General features: G+C 41.4%; 1 protein-coding gene across 2 annotated transcripts; it reads left to right on the top strand.

The window, feature by feature from the left end:
• Nucleotides 1-7,933: 7,933 nt before the first annotated feature.
• On the top strand, nt 7,934-17,499 carry LOC113240768 (odorant-binding protein-like). Of its 2 annotated transcripts, XM_026478180.4 has the most exons (7): nt 7,934-8,078; nt 8,557-8,696; nt 12,633-12,703; nt 14,812-14,922; nt 15,812-15,913; nt 16,333-16,386; nt 17,298-17,499. In XM_026478180.4, the coding sequence occupies exons 1-6, from the start codon at nt 8,001-8,003 to the stop codon at nt 16,350-16,352; spliced, it is 522 nt and encodes a 173-aa protein (XP_026333965.1). In that variant the 5' UTR covers nt 7,934-8,000; the 3' UTR covers nt 16,353-16,386; nt 17,298-17,499. The 2 variants fall into 2 exon arrangements, with proteins under 2 accessions (XP_026333965.1, XP_057171701.1); XM_057315718.1 differs by having other exon boundaries at nt 15,812-17,499.
• Nucleotides 17,500-18,025: the final 526 nt, after the last annotated feature.

Raw genomic sequence — 18,025 nt, 5'->3', positions numbered from 1 at the left:
CCCCCTGCTGCCCCCTCCACCCTGCCCAGCGACAGTCAAGAAATCACCTGTATACTTTTGTTAAAGTTGAAGTTGAAGCATGGCATTTCTCCACTCAAAACGCACGAGTGGTTTTCAATTCTACGGGTAAAGGCCAGATTTCCAAAGTGGTTCCACAATACTCCTGTACATACCTGGTCTCACAGATGTAAAGTGAAGCCCTAGGAAATTACAACCAATTATTGCTTATGGGGCTTAGAAATGGCCTCGATTTATTGTTTATGATCGCTTTATGTACGTCTTACCCCAAATGGAACAGCTGTGTTTGATCAACTGACCTAGACTTTCTATGCATGCATTCTTCCCCTACTCAGCTGCATAATAATCTGTATGATTTTACTCTTTTATAGTCCTTCAAACTTCCGTTAAGTTTAAACAGGTAAAAACTTCTGGTTTGCTTCTTGAAGTACAAGAGTTCTTGCACTGTTCTGTGCAGTGTTTTAGATATGTTAATTAGCTGAATTTGATGGATTTTGTTTTCCAAATTTTCCTGTTTCTAGTGATATGTTAGTTCCGTTGTCCCTCCGTCCTGAAACAATCGTGGAAAAAAACCTCCATTCTAATTGTGAATGCATACAACAGTCAATGTATGCTATGGTGACTTCAGAAGTTAGTGTTCATCACATTTACTTTTAGAGTTGTTAGACCTTCCTGGTGTTTTTCATCTTGTACTGTTTTCCAGTGTTCCTTTTTTTTCCCCTTTTGCATTTTCCATTATTTTGTCTGATACTGCCATAACCATGGGAGCTTACTGACACTTAGTGTTTCGGAGTTTTTATCAATTGTACCCTGAATGTGAACACAAGGTGTTATGATTCAGAGATGGAGTTCTTATTGCAAATGTCACAGCACATAATGAGTGTGTCCTCACCTTTTGCCCCCAGCCCTTATCTGGTGTGGCTGCAATGAGAAACAGGTCAATTGTACGAGTGAGTGGCCTAGCACCCTACAGCCTAGGAAGTAGGGAAAAATAGTTCTCTCTGTGCACACGGTGGGAATAGGGAGCTGTGAGGGGTCCTCTTACGACAGCCCTTTGGGTGTAAATGAAATCTCTCTAGGATTTTGGGAGACCCCAATAGTTTTATCACCTACGAGTGGCTATAAGGGCATGGGATTTTTCCTCCTTGAAGTGTAAATACGCCAAGTGGACTCTAGGGCTCCAAGGGCCTGGCGGCTAAATCTAGAGATAAGACTGTGCTGTAATCCTGGCCTTCGGGGGCGGTAAGAGAAGTTTTATTATCCTATCGGGTTACATCACTTACTCCTTTCATCACAGTCAGTGTTGAATGGGGACAGAGTTTCAGTTTTGCAACTTGGCAAGAATTCTGGAGATGGTTGCATAACAATGGGAATGTACTTCACGTTACTGAACTGTATGCTTAAAAATGATTAGGATGCTAAATTATAACTTCTGTATATTTTACCAAAATTCGTACTTAAAAGAACATTGGGGTTACTAGCCCTTCCTTCTGGAATCATTTTACTCAGATAACTGCATGACTTTCTCTTTCCCGTCTTTTCGGATCTCTGCTTAAATGCCCCTCCACCACTCCCTGCCTGGCTTCCTGGGTTATGTTTCCATGTGCATTAATACTTGCAATTTTCTCCATTGATGGTTTATTTCCTGTGTCCCCTCATCGGAACAGAAGCTCTGGGAATCGTACCTGTGTGGGTCACTGCTTTCTCCGCTACAGACCAACAACAATGGTCTTCACCTGGTCTGGGCTCAACAGCGACCCACTGATTGCACACCAAACACCTGCTATGAGCACTTGTGAAAATACCCTTTTTTTTGGACAGCATACATGGGGGTAAGTGACCACATTGCTCTCTGCTAGGCTTTCTAATAGTTAATTTTAAACACTTGGAGACACCAAGAAAGATAATGGACTTGTCTCCTAACACCACCAGCATACGGCCACAATATTTGGGGAGGTGTTACTCCTGAGTGCACCTGTATATCCTGCTAGCAAGGGTTTGAAAAGGAGCTTTCCACACGTTTCCACTGTGATTTACTTGTGCTGACAGGGGCTTTTTCTTCAAATGTGGGACTAGATAATATTGAACCATTACTGGGGGGGGGGGGGGACAATCCACAGTTCATTGACAATAAACGCTGCAATAAAGAACAGTGCTCAGTGCCGTATCATCCCAGGAAGGCAAAGCCCATCATTTGGTAAAATAAATGCACACCCTGAAACTAAAATAAAGGACTGAGAAACAAATGGAAGCTAACCAAATTAAAACCAATGCATGAAGTATGGGAGACACAGTGGTGCCTTTCCTTCAGGCAGGAAGCTGCCCCCTCTGACATTTGCAGGAAGTGTGGGAGACTATTCCAGTCCTATCGACACCCATTCTTACGGCTACTGCCTGCCACGTGTGTCTCCTGGAGTTAGAACAGCCATCGGAGAGACGCGTCCCAGAGGTCTACGGATTCTTTTTGCCATCTCTGCATGGATGGATTGGTGGGATTTTCTATGGCTAAGCAGGCTTGAAGAGGCAGAGAGAGGAGAGAATTTCTGGAGAGGAAAGTGCATGAGGAAAGGGGCTGATGTGTGTTTTTCCTGCTGCTGTGCACACTTGGAGAGCTGAAATATACCCCATCCGTGAAGGAGAGGAATGTGGGAATTCAAGTAGCGACTCATCACTTGGATTTTCTCTAGCAGATGCGTTCTCAGTGGGGGCAATACTGCCCTGCGAAGGGGCAAAAAGTCCTTCTAGGTGGATGAAAAAAAGTGACATTCTTGACACATGAAGAAATTTTCAAAATCATTAGCCATCAGGGAAATGCAAATCAAAACCACACTAAGATACCACCTTACGCCAGTTAGAATGGCAAAAATTGACAAGGCAAGAAACAACAAATGTTGGAGAGGATGTGGAGAAAGGGGATCCCTCTTACACTGTTGGTGGGAATGCAAGTTGGTACAGCCACTTTGGAAAACAGTGTGGAGGTCCCTTAAAAAGTTAAAAATTGAGCTACCCTATGATCCAGCCATCGCACTACTGGGTGTTTACCCCAAAGATACAGACGTAGTGAAGAGAAGGGCCATAGGCACCCCAATGTTCATAGCAGCATTGTCCACAATAGCTAAATCATGGAAGGAGCCGAGATGCCCTTCAACAGATGACTGGATTAAGAAGATGTGGTCCATATATACAATGGAATATTACTCAGCCATCAGAAAGAATGATTACCCAACATTTGCAGCAACATGGACGGGACTGGAGGAGACTATGCTAAGTGAAATAAGTCAAGCAGAGAAAGACAATTATCATATGGTTTCACTAATTTATGGAACATAAGAAATAGCAGGAAGATCGGTAGGAGAAAGAAAGGAAGAACGAAGGGGGGTAAACAGAAGGGGGAATGAACCATGAGAGACTATGGACTCTGGGAAACAAACTGAGGGCTTCAGAGGGGAGGATGGTGGGGGACTGGGATAGGCCAGTGATCGGTATTAAGGCGGGCACTACTTGCATGGTGCACTGGGTGTTATACGCAAATAATGAATCATGGAACACTACATCCAAAACTAAGAATATACTGTATGGTGACTAACATAACATAATAAAAAATTATTATTAAAAAAAAAGAAAAAAGTGACATTCTTGAATGTATAAGGTCCAGATATACATAATGTCCATGACCAGATCTACAGTTCCGTTAGATCTAGATCTAGTACAGATCGAGATCTGATCTACAGACTGGATCTATAGTTCCACCAGATCTAGACCCAGTAAAGACTGAGATCTGATCTACAGACCGGGTTTACAGTTCTGTGTGGCATTCAGAATTCATGCAGCTGAGGCTGGCTACAGAAGTAAAAAGGCAGAATAAAAGAAAATTTGCTCTTGGGGCGCCTGGGGGGCGCAGTCGTCAAAGCGTCTGCCTTCGGCTCAGGGCGTGATCCTGGCGTACCGGGATCGAGTCCCACGTCAGGCTCCTCTGCTATGAGCCTGCTTCTTCCTCTCCCACTCCCCCTGCTGTGTTCCCTCTCTCGCTGGCTGTCTCTCTCTGTCAAATAAATAAATAAAATCTTTAAAAAAAAAAAAAAAAAGAAAATTTGCTCTCTCTTCCTGACATCAAACGGGATGCAGGTCCCGTGCCCTTGGACTGGAATTTACACCATCGGCTCTCCTGAGTCTCCAGCTTTCTGACTGCACCTGTTAAGACTTTTCAGCCTCCATACGCCCATGAGTCAGACTCAGTGAATACAAATGCACACGGGCAGGTACATTTGAATTTGAGATAAACAGCGGAGATTTCTCTTTCCAGGTAAGTATGCCCACACTGTACGTGAACTTCAGATTTAACAAGGCACATTGTATTTTGCCTGGCAAACCTACCCCCTCCTATGTGCACCAGGAATTTTTGGCACTGGGGCTTCAGCACAAGAGAATAACACGAAAAAGCAGCTGACACTCCTGTCCAAGGGCAGAGCCTATGAGGAAGATGTAGTAAAATGGGGGAGGAGAAGGTTAATCTTGAAGCATTTAAGTTTGACATTGATTGTCCAGTGACAGTGGCATTTAGGCTCAAGGACTGGTGGCCAACTTTCAGAGTCACCCAGATGCCCATGTGTATTTTTGAGGAGGGGATGGTATAGTTGCAGGTAGTGTGTGGACAAGGCTAGGGTTGGTAAGGAAAGTTGGGGAAATTACATAGCACTTTGCAGACTTGGCAAAAACAATGGCTCTTCTCACCAATGCCATGAACTCTTAAAAACACACAGGTAAGAAAGCCATGCCCCAGATCAAGTGACCCAGGATCTCCATGGGAAGGTCTGGAATTTCCAGTGGTTAATCACTACTCTCAAGGCAATCGCTTGTCCCCATTGGCTTGGCACTGTGGGCTTTCCTAGGATGTAAGACTGTCCGCGTGAAAACCAGGAAAACACTCCCAGGAAAACTGGGATGAGTTGGTCACCTAAATGCACTGAGTACAGATCTCAAAATATGAGTAATGATCATCCTTCTGACTTTGAACACCTGGGTGCTGGTGGGGAATCCATGAGGAATTCACATCAAGATTTTTATATGAAAAGTGAAATGATATGTAGAGAAATTAAGACGTCTTTCAGATGTTTACCTTTTTCTGTTCTTGGCATGTAGTGAGGCTAGTAACCTAACGGGTTTGGCTAAGGGTTATGTGGTGTCAGCCTTTCCGGACAGAGTAGACAGGTGTTTATTGGATACTTTACCCATGAATATGTAGATAAGAAAATGCGAAAGGCAAACAGAAGAGACCTAGACTCCTAGAGATAAACCTAGAAAAGATAAGAATATTGAATTGATTGCCAGAGTCTTGATGGATATCCAAAGAAATGCGAGAATCAGAAAGCAAAGAACGTGGTGGGCGGACAAGATGTGGGGTGTGCCTTGTGTATTTGAAAAGTCATTTCAGATATCTAAAACAGTCCAGTTTTATAGGAAAGGAAAAGAGAAGGGAGACCTAGAATCCTTTGAATATTAATAATTGAGCCTCCAGTGTACCATATCTGCTGTACTTTAGTATGTGTTGAGTGAATATACCTAGGTAATTTATATAATTAAGACCCAAATGGCATGTTGATAAGTGAAGAGTATTTCAAGGGAACCACAGAGGACAACATTCAATTACATAAATTCCATCCCCACGTTGATTGATGACAGAGTAGTATCCATCTCATAATGTTCAAAATGGATGAAGCTGGACAGAACATTGTCAGATACAGAAATGACTGACTTCTTTCTCATGCAAGAGGCAACCGAAATGGGATAACCCACAGAGGGAAATACAAAATACAGAACAGTAACAATGGCTCCAAAAGCAGAGAGAGAGACAAATGAAAGAGTCCAATTCAATGACCCAAACTGGCCAGTTTTAGAACTTGGAGCAAAAGGTCAGTTGAAGAAGCAGGGGTCCTGAGATACTTTCATCAAAAGATGACAAAATGTCAAAGCCCAAATGAGAGACAATTACTCCAAAGGAATGACTGTCTTAAACAGTCTTTTGAGTCCACACTATGGGCAATTAATTACACTCTTCCAGCAGGGAAGTCCCTCATCAGTTGTCTTTGTTGCCTTTTGTGAGAGAACAGAAAGCATCTTTAGAATCAATAAAAAAAAAAAAAAAAAAGAATGTGTGAAATCAAGATAGAACAGACTGTCCTGTGCCCAGAGCATAACCAGATCTCTGGAGGAAACAAGACCTTCCAAGAACGTGGAGACCACACGGTCACGCCAAGAAAATAAATCGAGTCAATAACTTTAACCTGTCTCCGTTTTCAATGTTGATTAAAAAATGTGAGGGAAACTAAAAAACAAGGAAAATCCATTGTTTGTCTTGTCCTTTACTTGACTGAAGGTGCTTAGTCATTTGTAGGAATGCTCTCCTGACACCTTCCAAACAGCTGGCGTGAGAACTGGAACTCTCATGCCCTACTGAGTTCTTAGCTTCAGAGAAAAGAGCTCACTGGGCTCAGGCAGAAGTAGAAAGACTTGGCAAGGAACTTAGCTATGTGGCCTAAGTCAAAGTTGATATCAAATCCTGAGTCTGTATGAGTTTGCTAGCGCTGTTGTAGAAACAATCAATCAATCAAACCGGGTGGCTTAGAGCAACAGAGATGTATTATCCCAGAGATGCGGAGGCCAGAAGTGTGACCGGGTATGTGGACGCGGCTGTGGTCTCCAATAAGGCTCTAGGGGAGGGTCTGCTGTGTCTTTGTCTTCTTGCCAGTGGAAGGTCGCTGCTTTGTGGCAGTATCATCCCACGTGCTCCACGTGCACATGCGTCCAAATTTCCGCTTTTAGAAGGACACCAGCCATACTGGATTAGGGGCCCACCCTAGTCCACCATGACCTGCTCTGAACTAACTACATGTTCACAATGATCCCATTTCCAAAGTATATCCCATTCTGGGATTCTGGCAGGTAGGATGTCAACACATGAGTTTGGAGGGGGACACAAGTCAACCTTTCCTGAGGGATTAGTGTCACAGACTGGGTTTGAGACCGTATTAACCCTGGTCTTATCATATTTAAAAAGATACTCATTTATTCTGGACATTCCAGTCTTTCCGTTCTTATCCCACAGCCCACTTATTCTATTCCATAATTGACCAAATGTGAGCAAAAGGATTGCAAGATGCCTGTTTTCTTGTTGATTCATTTTATTAGCCTGTAAGGATGAGTGGCAAGTTCATTTAATGTTGAACAAACTGACGATGGTAACAGCTTACTAAAACACTCTTATTTTATCGATTGGCTCACTGGTTTTCTTCAAAGATATTAATAACAACTCAAGACCTGTTTCCTCCAAGCTAAACAGTCTCCTATGAGCTTTCCATAGATACATAATTACCTAATATTCACAATGAGCCCAGAGGGACAGACATGGTCAGGACTTTGTACAGCTTTGTCTGTGAAGAAGCTCATCTGGCTTGCTCACCCATTTCACAGACTGGGAAAGAGGAAGATCACATGTCTCCACACTTGGGTCTTGGCATTTGCATTTATGAGTTGGCTTGTGTCAAAGTCCACACATAGATCCTTCCATCTTACCACAAGGAATAGGGAACATTTGTGCTGAGGCAGGAAGGTGATCTCCTTGAAACTCATCTGGCAAAAAGGGAAGGAGACGTTTCTTCTTCCCAAGAATGCATGAGTATCCGTGTGACATGAGATATGCAGGCTTGACCTGAATGACGCTACAGGTCAACTGAGCTTCTGAATGTCTTTTCCAGGTAAGAAAGAAATGAGCAATATGCCCCAGATCTCACAGATCTTTGGAATACGTCTCTGCCAAACAGGATGTTTTCAGTGTTGCACAATGATCTCTTGCAAAGAATGACAAGTAGACAAACATTGCCACATTCACAGACATATACTATATAAAGTGATGAAAATTCAGAATCTCATCAACGGAAAACCCACCCCGAACTTCTCCAGAAGAGGAACCAAGAAGTGCCAGAGACATGAAGATTCTACTATTGTCTCTTGTACTTGCTGTGGTTTGTGATGCCCAGCTACCCCTAATTCATCAATTAACACAGGTACCATGAACTGGCTGACCTGACAAGGAGGTCTGTGTATGTGTGTGTGTGTGTGTGTGTGTCTTTTGAGGGTTTTTATATGTATATCCAAATTGATGTGCACCAAGCTTAGCTGTCTACCTGGAAACTGAGAATCCCTCTGTTAATAGGCTCCTTACACATGTCTACTGTATGTGTCTCCTATGGTCTACTAACTGGCGGTTTATACATTTCTACTATACTTATAAAAGAGAACGTGCATCAGCCAACCAGTGCTGGGGCTGAGGTCTTGCATTCGATAAGAATGAGTATGCTATTTTAGAAATATATCAATTTGTTCTTTTGCTGTTGACTTGGGTTTTCCCAGTTTATAAATCCTGCGTTGTTCAATGAAGTTAGTTCCGGGCTGACTCAAAAGAGAAGGGAAAGCCATACTGGATGATGTTGGAGAAAATAAAAAGAAATTGAGTAAACTTACTGATGGGAACTTTGCCATTAGCTTCCAGGACAATGGGAGACGATGTATTTGGCAGCCAGCAACCCTGACAAGATCAGCGACAATGGCCCGTTCAAGGGTTACATGAGACGTATTGAGGTGGACATGGCGAGAAGGCAAATCTCCTTCCATTTTTACGCCAAGTAAGTAAAAATCACATAGAGCAAAAACGCCTGTCAATGCCTGACCCTCAGAGGGCATCTGAGCTCTATGTTTGCAATGTAATATCTGCATGATGTTGAAGAGTGTGACTGTCTCAGTTCTTTATAATTGACCACACCCTTCCTGCTTTAAGGAGATGATTCTCATGGAGCTTCTGTGACCATAGGGTTCACTGGCTCTATCATTCTCTACCCTGAAGAACTCACAAGCAGCAAATTTTAATTATCATTAAATTGTGAAATTCACCAAAACCTTTGCTACTTCAAGTATTATTTATAAAACGCCCACTAATCGATAGGCATTTTATTAAGAACTCAAAAGACTAAGAGAAGATGAGGAAACTTTTTTTTTACCTTCATGGTCAAAATAGAGTCTGATATAGATCTATAAACTAGTAACAATATGATGCGTGAAATTCTATCATAAGAATAAAGTGTAGGTGAAATGAGAGCACCAGAAAATGATCAATGATCGCATGCCAGGGAATCTATGAAGTATCACAAGGCACAGGGCATGTGTAGGATGCTTTAGAAGGTGGACTGGGATTTTCAAACAAAGAAGGAAGAAACAGGACAAACGTTGGCACACAGATCAATAGAAAGGTCCTTAAACGGAATGAGAAAATGTGAGGACCTGCAGACATCTCTCTCTCTGTCTCTATCTCTGTCTCTCTCAGACACACACACACACACACACACACACACACACACACACACCCTTGAATTTTATTGCTACATTGGAGATAACTGTAACCACATATTGATGAGTTCATCTGCAAATAACAATAATTTCCACACCAACCTTTAAGTTTCAGCAGAAGAATCTGAGGATAACAAAATGAAGCAGGAGGAATTATTTAAATCAAAGAAATGTAGGGCATCCCAAAGCACCGAATCATGCAAACAGATCCAATGCCGGTAAGATTAAAACCTGTATTTCCATTGTAGGTGGAAAGTGAATTGTTAATTTTTACTGTTTGCAGTCCTTGGAATCCAGATAGAACTGTACTGGGAACGGATGGTGGCTTAATAGTTCGAAAAGTGGGCAGTATAAAGAAAAGAGGAACTTTGCAAGGCGGGGACTTGAGGAGGAAGTGAAGGAAATCTTGCTAGACTTAGCAATACCTGAGCAAACTGACCGGCTGGAGGACAGACATGAGTAAAGGGCTGAAAATAAGCAGAGAGACGTGTTCATCTGTTAGGAATTGGGAAGAAACTGGAACAGGAATAAAACGGAGGATGATTTTTCCAATGATGAAGGGATTCAGAACATATATGAAAAATCACACATTATAAGAAACTGAATGAAGTCTGTTTCTGAAGACTGAACTTCTAAAGCTGTAAGTGGGATCCAAAAATCTCTCTCTCCACCTTCTCACGCTCAGACACAGATTCTGGAGGATAAAAAACAAAACACATGAGCCTCAAGAAAGTAAAATAAGAGGGTTATGTTTGGAGAGATGGGTTTATAAGTATACAAATATAATTGATCTATTATAATTATATAACATGTTAGATAACTATAAACATGCTATACAAGTATAATACATAGTAATATATAGTAATTATAATGCATATATATGTCTGCAGTAGAGTGAGCGTTCCAATAATAATACTTGAATAATCAAATTACACACACATAGCCGATCCCAAGAGATACACAACTGATCATGTATAATATACAATACGGTTCGTTATTTTATATATACATGTAATGAAACTACACACACATCCTCTCTGAGTAGATACATAATTGATTACGTATAATATATGATATGGTTGGTTATATGTTACATATACATTAATCAAATTACACATACATTGTATCCCAACAGATATACCTGTCAGTTTTCAATTTTTTTTTAAAGCATACCATATGATCTTTTGGGGTCAGTTTTACAATTTTTATGTCCGTCTGCGTTTAGCTGACTTTACATGGGGCCCCTCATTCTGCAATCAGGTTGACTGAAGTGCCATGTACGTGTGATCACAGGCATGCATGGGAAGGCATAGTTCAGTGAGTTTTCACATATGTGTCCATGCATTCACCACTGCCAGTCAAGATATAAGACATTTCCATCACCGCACAAAGTCTGCTTCTTTCCTCATGTCTGCCCAGGTGGCCACATAGAGAACACCTGACGTGCTTTTCTCCCCTGCTGCAGAACATCACACCGTGGAATTACGCACTATGCGTCTCCTGCTGCTTTTCTCGCTCCCCATAAGGCTTTCAACATTTATCCACATGGCTGCCCGGCCAAACAGTCCCTTTTGTCATTGCCAAGTTAAAGTACTTTGTGTAAGGAACAACGTCTCCGTTGTCCAGGTACTGGATAATGTTTCCACCTTGCGGGTATTTGGGATAGCTTCGATAAGGCTAGCGTGCACAGCTTTGTGACGCATGTTTGCATCGACATGTATTTGCAGTTCTCCTGGGCAGCAGTCCAACTGTTGCATCATGGCCTATGAGCATCTTTAATGAGAGGAAACCCAAAATTTTTTTTTTAAGGACTTTCTTTTTTTTTTTTTTTTTTTAAGATTTTATTTATTTATTTGACAGAGAGAGAGACAGCCAGCGAGAGAGGGAACACAAGCAGGGGCAGTGGGAGAGGAAGAAGCAGGCTCCTAGCGGAGGAGCCTGATGTGGGGCTCGATCCCAGAACGCTGGGATCACGCCCTGAGCCGAAGGCAGACGCCTAACCGCTGTGCCACCCAGGCGCCCCCCAAATTGTTTTCTAAGCGACAGCACCTTTTGGGTTATCGCCAGTAATACATTAGAAATTCAATGGGAACACATTCTTTCAAAACCTTGGTACGACTTCGTCTGTGATTTTATCCAGTCCCATGAATGCCAAGTGGGATGTTGCCATTGTCTTACTCTGCATGTCCCTAATAACTCATAGCAGTGACCACGGTTTCCTGTGGTCCCTCTTTTGTGACATATCTCTTCAACAACTTGCCCCATTTTAGCTGGATTATTTCCTCTTTTATTATTTGTGTTGTGTGCATTCTTCCTATTTTTCCAAATATATATTTTTGGTCATATACACACACAGACACACACAAAATCCTTTGTTATATATCTGACATATATATAATTGTTGTATATAGTTTCCGTATATCACATATGTGTATCATGTGTATTTGTGTGTGCTTGTGTGTGTCTGTGTAATGTCTTTATATACATATATGTGGCCTGGTGTTCAATTTTCTTAGTGGTGTTTTTATAGAAGTTTGTGGTTCTGATTAAATTAAACCCGTATTTTCTTTTCTTTTTGGGGTGATTCTTTCTGTTTATTATACAAGAAATCTTGGCCACTGTTGTAAGAATGGCTAAGGCCTGCCTTGACAGCTATTTCTCTCTGCTTCCAGAAAATGTTTAAATCGGGGGAATGTTCTTTTTTTCCCTTCTTTTCTAATATTTCAGATTTCTTCATGTTCAATTGGTTTTAAATATGACCTGTTTTGCATTTGCTCTTTGTCTTTAGAACTATTGGTCTAATTCCATGTGTACACAAAGACATCCTTGCCAGGTCATACTGGATCGCAGAAAACCTTCTTTTTTTTTTTTTTAAAGATTTGTTTATTTATTTATGTGACAGAGAGAGACAGCCAGCGAGAGAGGGAACACAAGCAGGGGGAGTGGGAGAGGAAGAAGCAGGCTCGTAGCGGAGGAGCCTGATGTGGGGCTCGATCCCGTAACGCCGGGATCACGCCCTGAGCCGAAGGCAGACGCTTAAGGACTGCGCCACCCAGGCGCCCCAGAAAACCTACTTCTCTTTCGAATGTCACGTTGTTTCTAGGCACTCAAATGGTGCCTCATATAGGGTTCTGTGCAGTTGAATGAAAGAAAACGTTAATTATGGACCAAAGTCTGATTGTTTTCATCCATCCACGTAAAGACATTCTGTTTTTTAGGATTAATGGACAATGCACAGAAAAATCTGTTGTGGGAGGAATAGGAACAAACAATGCTATCACTGTTGATTGTAAGTATATGCGCTTTACTGATATCTTAAGGTTGAAATCTTAGTCTCAAGTTCTCTCTGGAACTCTGTATACCTGAATTCTAGTTTGACGAATGATCGGAAGTATGACTGGGCACACGCCCCTAAATTTTCCAAGTACTTTATTTTGTCACGCATAGACCGTTCAATGATAGGGCTTCGGTGGCCTCTCCTAATTTTGAGTATTATTCAGTGAGTGATGAGAGTGTGTGTTTAGGACCTTTACTTCGTAAGGTTCTCAAGTGCATGAAAATGTTTCCAGGTAAGTTCAAATGACCTTAGGAACTAAATCGAATGGGTCTATCCTGAGTTTACATATCGATGTCACTTTGCTTTAATGGAATACACTTTAAAATATCATCTTAAAACCTCTTATTCCATTCCATGCATGGGTAATTAACTTAAAATCCAAGGAAATCAGAGTGATTTTCAAACACCAGGTACATTTTCTTCATAAGCTCAGCTTCTGTCTAAAGCAATGGGGATGTTGGTTAAGATTTAGATCCCTGAGCTCTTTCTAAGGATCCTAAACAACGTTCCAAATTTTAAGTGGCCTAATGTCTAAATACCTGACTGAAATTAAAACGTGTAAATCTGTGGTTGCAGCCCTTGTCTGAGATAAGAAATGGCACAATGGGTATGTAATTAAGTAAAATATATGCAAATAAAGTGAATTACATGCCTACCATTCTTCCCTACACGTTTTGGTCACTTTTATGTTACCAGTAGATTTTTTAAAATTACAATTTCATTTTTCTTACTTGTATATGATTTTTCTATTTGCCTAAGTCATCAACGTTCTCTATCACCTTTTGTTTCATTTTCCTGCATTTCTGTAGCCCTTTTTAACTAGATCTGGACACAGCAATTTAAGAAGGGATAGAAACAAAAGGAGCAGGACTTAACTGTAGCAGACCTTTGGGACCTAGGAGTTGTAACCTGCCCAGCTCTGTTCTGGAGAAAGCAAGCCACAAAGCCAGCAGTGGCCCTGATGTATTCAATCCCACCACTTCCATAACCTGCATTACCTTTACAAACCGACGTAATGAGATTTCTACAAAGCTTCCTTTATAACGTCATCATTCTAAGAATCTTAAGAGATGCACAAAATCTTATTTAAATTGTTCCAACGTAACCCAAGATTCATGGAGCTAGAGTAGGCTTGGGCAAGACTTACACACTTGTCTGGGTGACGGTGAAGTTCCATCCGGGACTCCTTGGTCTTTCGCCATGCTGGTTCAGTGGAACACACAAACCAGCAGAGTTTCAGATAAAATCCCGAGGAGTGGTTCAAATAAGGTGTTACGTACACTGTGGTCGGAAGAGAGAATGCATGTTGGAAGGTGTGGTGATGATGTGAGGTCCATTAATGCTTTTTCTTTTTCTTATACACATGGCAGGATGGATGGGCATAGCCAGAGAGGAAGGTGTCCCCTGCAGGTGGGATCTGAGTCAACTGTTTAGATTGTCACCACCTGTGCTGTGTTCACAAGTACAACCATATTAATAAAAATGGACATGTCCGTGGCAACTATAAATGTGTTAAGTGATACACCTAGATTAAGGGGCAGACACTCAGTATACGGTTATGCATGCTTTTGAATGCCAACTGATCTAAACAGAAATCAACTTCATTGCTGGGATAAGGCAAATATGAAGAGATTTTAACCTTGTATGTGATAATATGCCATATAACCCCAAGTCGTGTTGTTTAAAGCCATGTTGGTCATTGCAACATGTTTCAGAGAACTAAATTTTAGTAAAACTGGGAGGTGTGAAATCTTTAATTGCACTAACGAATGTGGTGTCCCCTACCCTCCTTGTTCTAAGGAGGTCGCACTAAGGTGGCACTAAGGAAAAGTGTCCCCTACCCTCCTTGTTCTCATCGTCCTAAGCAATGTTAATGTTCACTACACTGCCAGGGAGACACAGAGACCAGTATAAAAATATCATTCCAGTACACTAACTATGCCACGATAACCCCAATCTATAATAAACAAACAAAGGCAAGGCTTTACACACATGTATAAGTTTTATATAAGTTTATATAAATTTTACATATATATATATATTTTTTCTCTCTCTCACAGATGAGGGGACCAATGATTTCCAAATTATCGATATGACCCCAAATAGTATAATAGGCTATGATGTCAACGTGGATGAAGAAGGAAACACCACGGACATAGTTTTATTGTTTGGTATGTATTACATCCTGACAATTGTCATGGCCATATAAGGGACATTTCCACTGTCGGCATTTTCATTGAGAAAATCAGTACCTATGGACATTACTGATTCTGCAAACGAGGCCTAAGTCTTTATGTCCATTGTGTCAAGGATCCTGAAATGATTCTAAAAAGAAAAGTGTAAACAAGAGTTAGTAGAAGTGGGAGGTATTTAAAAATTAAGCCATGGCCATCTTCAGGTTGACCCCAATTCCTTCAATCTATGACCATTTTTTAAAATACACTCTACAGCCTTGGAGCTGAAGCTTTTAAAATAAACCTACAACACGTTTAGTCCTTCGAATGCATTGTTGTTGTGACACTGTTGAAACCCCTGAATAACCACACAGGGACATTGAAATGGGTGCTGTAGTCTCTGGGATACTAGGTTTCAGTTTGGAAAAAGGTATTTGACAACTGTGGTTTTAATTAAAAAAAAAAAAAAAAGAGCTGTCTCTCATCACTACGTGTGATGGGGCAGCTATTTGTCTGGAAGGTGAGAATCATGCTTGCAATTTGGGTCCAGAACCAGGCGTGCATGTCCAATACAGATTCTGAGGCATAGGCAGAGATGTAGTAGATCGGATATTCTTGATGGATTGGGTCCAAGACTCATGAAGTTCCTGATACGTCCCGGGAGTCCTGCTGCTGATGCTGGACAGTGCACGGTTATGCAGCTGGACAGGGTTTAATGGCTCTTATCCATCTAAGTAAGGCAGCTGACACTGAGACAAGGTCAACGGTAATTGTTTGAGACTCAGTGAAAGACGAGATTTCCCCATTCATGTTTTTCTCATTCTGTATTCAGAAATTCCTAAGGGCTCTAATGGGCAATTTCTGCTTTACGCATTGTGATTTTCAGGCAGAGGAGCTCAGGCTGATGAGAAAGCTGTTGAAAAATTCAAGCAGTTCACTAGACAAAGGAATATTCCAGAAGAAAATATTATAAAGGTCACTGGTACTGGTAATGTGACTACATATATTTTTTTCCTGAATATATCCCTCACCTGATATGTAAATGTGCTATGAAGAGACAAACTGGTTCATTTTCAATTTTCTCTTCCATGAATTATCTGTCATAAAATCCATTATTTAAAAGAAGAAATCATGGGGCACCTGGGTGGCAGCGCCTGATTTTAGGTCAGGTCATGATCTCAGGGTTGTGGGATGGAGCCCCACATCAGACTCTACACTCAGTGTGGGGTCTACTTGTCCCTCTCCCTCTGCTCCTCTCCCCACTCACTCTCACTCTCTCTCAAATAAATAAATAAATAAATAATTTCAAATTAAAATTTTAAAAAAGGAAGAAAACCTTACAAACACTGGGAAATGGTCATGATTGGTTGCTTCTTTTTTCACCTTTTGTATTTGTTTTGTCCCCAGATGACTGTCCTGTCAATTAATAAAAACAGTGATCCCCAACTCCTCCTAAATATCGTAAGTAAGAATGACCCTGTTGTGAGTGTAGCTATGTCAACTCGCCCAATAATTTGGACAGTAGAGAACTCTTTCTGTTACATGAGGTTATTGTGTTTACCCTGAGCCCTAGGAGACTGCAAACAGGATGAGGTGATTCATGCTAAAAAGCAGTTTTGGTGACAAAGCAGATCATGAAGAATCATGCCAACAACAGTTATTCAGAGAGAAGCAGGAGATTCCAGAAGTCGGTGGGGATGACTGGAAAAACCATGAGTTTTCCATCCAGGTCTGAGTTGAGGGTTGTCCGTACATGTCACTATTCCTTCTGCACTATTCCTGCATACGGCAGGTGCAATTTTGCATAATTGCAGCAGCTGCTTTGGAGACCCCCCAACCATGCTGCGTGACACATGCCTCCAAGATTTGCTTAAAGTGTGATTTTTGAAATTTCTAAAGTAAGATGAGCCTCAAACCATGATGCTGGTGTTGGTTAAAGTGCACCTTTTGTGGCTGTTGTTGGGAAGAAATGGAGGAAAAATGAGCAAACAGAGACATCAGCTTCCAGGCTGAGTATAACATCTTCAAGACACAGAGCTTCTGGAATTGGAAGAGCAGAGTATAACTTCATCAGAGATCCTGTAAAATCCTTTTTGATGTACCATCCCCATGAACATGTGTTCTGAAGTTATCAAAGTCCTGAAAGGGATCCTAATCATGAAAGGTCCCATCGTATGTACATCCATGAAAAAATTCCAGAGGGTCCTCCTATATCGTAGGGATGGAGAGTCTGATGTTCCTGTGGAACTTGTGCGTTGGGTTAACTAAAAGCTCCTCCAACCCTTGACATTATACTTTCTGAGGCTCATGCCAGTCAGGCTATCATACAGTCAACTCAACTCAATCTTCTGTCCTGTTTTCTCCACTTGCAGAGTGTATCACTGAGAAACAGGCATATCATCTTCTGCATGGAATCAGGATCAACAGTACGAAGAATATATTCCTTGTTTCTGCTTGACATCATCTTTCTATCTTCATAAGCATGCTTCCTTTTGCCATTTCATTCCTCTCCCTCAACATTCAGGTCCTGTTTGGTATTACTGAATTTCTGAATGATTAAATAAGTTGACTAAATATGTATCTTGTACCTGTGTGTTTGTGCAGAAAGTCACTTACTTTTAAAAACACACAAATATCCACTTTAAATACAACTATCCGGGAAAGTATGGCTATAATAGGATTAACATCCCATCAGAGACAATTTACATTAGGATTAAATGTGCTATAGATGTGTCGCAAAGAGAGGGAGAAAAAGGTCTAAACCATGAGGGGAAGAGGAAAGGCTGATGGATATTTTTACTGTCATGGGACGAGGCAGTCTGGTCAAGAAAAAAAGTCCCTAGAACCATCTTATCCACCACAAGGAAAGGAGCATGTGTCCATCTCACTGAGATTTATACAGACAGTCTATGATGCCATGAGTCATAATCGAGGGGCAATGCCTACTATCACAGCAACATCACTAATGAAACTGATGGGGGAACGGATACTTCTTTACAATAGGATCACCAGTCATCCAAGATGGGGCACCGGCTGAGACCTGGTCAATCCATAGGATCATGGAGTCGGTGTAGTGCTTGCACAAACAGTCAGACTGAGA

The sequence above is a fragment of the Ursus arctos genome, chromosome Y (genome assembly GCF_023065955.2).
Source record: "Ursus arctos isolate Adak ecotype North America chromosome Y, UrsArc2.0, whole genome shotgun sequence".
Taxonomy (NCBI): domain Eukaryota; kingdom Metazoa; phylum Chordata; class Mammalia; order Carnivora; family Ursidae; genus Ursus; species Ursus arctos.
Note: the sequence above shows the minus strand (reverse complement) of the source record. Positions and strands in the feature narration are given on the sequence as shown.

Coding starts and splice junctions, on each gene's coding strand:
- LOC113240768 (XM_057315718.1), top strand. CDS start 8,001: ATGAAGATTCTACTATTGTCTCTTGTACTTGCTGTGGTTTGTGATGCC. Junction 8,079..8,556: donor TAATTCATCAATTAACACAG/GTACCATGAACT, acceptor CTTTGCCATTAG/CTTCCAGGACAATGGGAGAC. Junction 8,697..12,632: donor TCCTTCCATTTTTACGCCAA/GTAAGTAAAAAT, acceptor TCTGTTTTTTAG/GATTAATGGACAATGCACAG.